At 36.9% G+C, this 3,981-nt stretch overlaps 2 protein-coding genes across 2 annotated transcripts; both read right to left on the bottom strand.

Annotated features, from left to right (window-relative positions):
• Nucleotides 1-6: 6 nt before the first annotated feature.
• LOC106113179 (uncharacterized) lies at nucleotides 7-728 on the bottom strand (the record flags this gene model as incomplete). The annotated part of the gene is made up of 4 exons (XM_013305913.1): nucleotides 652-728; nucleotides 429-535; nucleotides 219-339; nucleotides 7-127 (listed from the first exon to the last, which is right to left on the bottom strand). Coding segments are annotated over exons 1-4 (392 nt in total), but the record flags the coding sequence as incomplete, so codon positions are not given.
• Nucleotides 729-2,148: 1,420 nt separating this feature from the next.
• On the bottom strand, nucleotides 2,149-2,771 carry LOC106113181 (salivary glue protein Sgs-3-like). The gene is made up of 2 exons (XM_013305914.1): nucleotides 2,686-2,771; nucleotides 2,149-2,606 (listed from the first exon to the last, which is right to left on the bottom strand). Exons 1-2 carry the CDS (start codon nucleotides 2,738-2,740, stop codon nucleotides 2,164-2,166), a joined length of 498 nt encoding a protein of 165 aa, XP_013161368.1. The 5' UTR covers nucleotides 2,741-2,771; the 3' UTR covers nucleotides 2,149-2,163.
• Nucleotides 2,772-3,981: the final 1,210 nt, after the last annotated feature.

Here is a 3,981-nt window from a genome sequence, read left to right as displayed (position 1 = left end):
GCACACTCCATCTCGAAGGCCTTGCCCTCCACGCACATGCGGTACTTGCCGCAGTCGGAGCGGGTCGCTAACGGCGACGCAAAGAATCCATACTGGGTCTTGCACTCCGCTGATGACACGGCTCGCTCTGCAGAGAACATATAAACAACAGGTCACGGTATTGTTTGCATGTAGACTGTAGTATAGAGTAAGATAAGAGCAGGCATGTAGGTACGTACGAGGTTGGTCGTTGTATTCGCACTGGGCGTCCGAGGGATACGCGCACGGGTAGGTTGGCCACTGCACGTCGCGCATGAAGTACAGCCCGTCGGGACACGTCTTGTACGTCGCCTTGTACGCCTGCAACGTTCAACATTCAACATGTACATCAAACTGATATAACACAGCATATTTTTAAACAGTCACGTTAAAAGCGGCGTTACACTCACGTTACACTCTACGTAGGAGTCGCAGCTGCCCTGTATCTTATAATACGTGTTGTACTCCTTGCATACCTCGTCACCCACAGCGCCATTTTGTATTTCTTGCACCGCGACTGAAAGTTACAAAAAAAAATCAAGTCTATCAGGATATAACATGAAGTAAAAAAAACCTTTATTTGCAAATTTTTCGAAGTATTTTATGTATTATAATAATAATTTAGAAACTTACACGATGCCGAACACAAAGCAGCCAAAATAATGAATAAGTACATTTTACTTCTAAATTATCTTCGCAAGAAACACAAATGAATAATGATGGTTGTATTGTAAAGCAAACTAATTTATACGGAATTATCTAATTAGTTTTATTGCATATTGCATTTCGAAATACGGTTATTTTGACGGTAATTAATATTAATTACTAACGGTAAATAATATTATTTACGTAATAAACAAGAGACGAGACAATAGAAATGGTACTTAGCGATAATTCCTTACTGACGTGACTAAAAAATATTTAAGGGCAATCCTATATCCCATGACGCCCTGACTAAGAGATACCGAATAGATTCCATTCAATCAATAACATAGTCTACAGGACAGGCATAATTTTCAAAAACGATAAAGAACAAAAATATTTTTCATTAGTCATCACAGATATATGCAAAAAAAAGGGATGCCATATAATCGTTAACTATGAGTTATATCCTATATACAAATATAAATAATGGTAATTTCGTAAGCATCAAAATTCTTTGTTTGAAAAAAATTAGCGGTCCGCCGCAGCAAGCTACATTCCAGGTAAATCCAGACAAAATCTTACCAGTCGTTTCGGAGATTACTCGGTACAAATTCGAGCTTTTATATAGACAGACAGATGTACCAAAAAATAAAAAAAAATGTCTTTCGTCATCAGCAACGCAAACCCATCATGGGTTCGAAATATAATTTATTTTCGATGCAGACACTCCAGTTTCATTAATTTGTAGTCCTCTATTTGCAGTATAATTGTCTACATTTCGCTGAAAAAATACTTAATTTTACAATTGTTACAGCATTTTCTTGTAAGAGTTTCATTGAAATGTGAAGTATAGAACAAGTTGTTGACGAGAATTTGATAACTTAATTGGATGGTTATTGCCAGCGTTGAACAATTTTTTCGCTTGGCACAGGACAGGAAAGGGTTCGCTGAGCTGACGGCCAACCTCCAGTAATGGAGAGGCATTAGAAGAAGAAGAAGAAGAATTGGATGGTAACAATTTCTGGTGTCTTAAAACCAGAGGGTTGTTTGTTTGGTTTTTGCTTTGCATATCATAAAAATAAAAATAATGGGTAATTTAGTTTTGACTTATATATTTATAGTAAATAAAAATGTAATACTTTGTCATTTGAACTTTGTGCTTTGAAAACTTGTTGAGTTGTTGTAAAGTTCCAATGTACTTCTAATGTTTTTACTTATATCTTGTAATAAAAACCGTAAGCTATTGAGCGCAAAATTACCGTTTAATATAAAAACATATTATCTATGTTTTGTCAGAGACAAAGACTGGAAACGATGATGAATATGTTTTATACAGAGAATTTGGCCTCAAAAACTAACCTTCATGTATTATGCCTATTAAGATTAAATTGTGTACTCATAAAAATAAATCTTACGACAATATGTAATAATTAAAAATATATTTTGAATAATAATTTATTAAATGAAGAACATTTTTAATCATAAAAGTATTGCTATAAATTAGCTGCGTGCACTGCAAGCGGGCACGATGTCGGAGCGCTCGCAGCGCTTGCTCTGGAAGTTGAAGCCGAGTCCCGACGGGCAGACCATCAGAATGTACACTCTGTTGCGGCACATCAGGAACTGGTTGCAGCCGCCCACACTAAAGGGGTAAATGTCACCGTTCGAGCAGTCAGTCCTGGGAGCGGCCGTCGAGGTAATAGGCGCTACTGTCGTAGTGGTGGTGGTTGTGGTCGGGGGCCTTTTCGTGGTCGTTGTTGTCGTTGTCGAGGGTGTCGCCTGCTCGATGCAGGGTACTCTGAGAGCAGTTGTGATGACGCATGCGCTGCTGGTCCTGACCTCCTGCTGGGCACAAGGCTCGAGCGTGGCCGGCTGACACGGCGGCAGAGTCGAAGGCGGAGGTTTCCGTGAGTTCTCACAACCGCATGCTGGCTTACCATTTACTAGAAAATAATAAAAACCAATAAATAAAGACATCGAAAGTACAAAATATGAAGGTACAATATATCATAGATAACTTACCAGATTGCATGGCCAAAGCCAGCAAAAGAACGGAGAACAATGTTGTCTTGAACATGATTATTGTTGTAGTGCTGTGAAGCTCTGATGTGAACTGTGACTCTACTTGAACTTACACTGTATTTATACTAATTAGAATAATTGCACATTTTTGCAATAATAATTACAATCGATTTTTAAACATTTAAATGCGTTAACGGTGAATCGTTACGTTTTTTAAATTCCAAAAGTTTCGGTAATATATAATTAATGAATTTAATTATTACAGAGACTTTAAAGAATATCTTTTTTGTACAGAGATAAAGGTTTTCAACTTATGTTATATCAGAAAAATAATCTATGCAGCTTTGCTTGGGTGAAAAAACAAGAAAAAAAACCAATACCTAGATTCCTCATTGGAACAAAGAAAGTATTTTTTTATTATCATAAGGTGGCAAACAAGCTAGTGGTCACCTGAAATTGCTGAAAAATCGAAGCGACTGTTGCCTACAGGTCTACTTCTAATGGACGGAGGAGAGGATGCACAGAAAGGAAATATTTTCCCTTCCCGTGCATACTCTAATCCGTAAAATCCACTTCCACTTCCCATACTTTTCTTATATAAAAAGGGTGGGAAGGGAAAGAAGACTGAAATTAGGTCTCCGGTACGACACTCATCAGACGAAACGTGGAATTTCTTTCATTTTACGCCTGTCTTCTGTGTGGTCGTGGTACCGGACGAACCGACCAATTCGTGTGTATGTACATAGATGTTAAAACGAGCTCTACCACTGTTAAAAAAGAACTTCGATTCCAAAACTATTAAAAAAAATGTTTTTTACATTTTGATTGTTCAAACGCTTCAAAAAAGTTTTGGACTATTATCCTTTGGGTTGGATTCAGTTAGGGTTTGGAAATTGATTTCCTTAATGTGAATACATTTCTTCAACTTAGTCAGATAATACAGTAACATCTTATTATTAGAGGGAACCATGCCTCGACTGCGGAAATCGTACATTTATGATAGAAAATAGTACTATGGATTTAACTTCCAAGATTGCAAAATATAGTAAATTTAATATATTATGGTACTCAAATTTTTTTTCTCAAACAATGAAAAAAACAATTATATAATAGTTGCAAGTCAAAGTTTGCCAGATTGTTGTACTTAATAAACAGGAATTAACTAAGGCGGATTTTATTAAAGGACACTTCTAATATTATATACTTAAGAATAAATATTAATCATCATCAGATCACTATACGTCCCCACCGAGGGGCTCGGAGCCTACCCTAAGTTAAGGGTGATTAGGCCATAGT

This window comes from Papilio xuthus, unplaced genomic scaffold (assembly GCF_000836235.2).
Source record: "Papilio xuthus unplaced genomic scaffold, Pxut_1.1 DF828479.1, whole genome shotgun sequence".
NCBI lineage: Eukaryota > Metazoa > Arthropoda > Insecta > Lepidoptera > Papilionidae > Papilio > Papilio xuthus.
Note: the sequence above shows the minus strand (reverse complement) of the source record. Positions and strands in the feature narration are given on the sequence as shown.

Excerpts from the sequence above, each read along its gene's own strand:
- LOC106113181 (XM_013305914.1), bottom strand. The coding sequence starts at position 2,740 with ATGTTCAAGACAACATTGTTCTCCGTTCTTTTGCTGGCTTTGGCCATG. Across the intron at positions 2,607-2,685 it reads GGCTTTGGCCATGCAATCTG|TAAATGGTAAGCCAGCATGC; the intron begins GTAAGTTATCTA and ends ATTATTTTCTAG.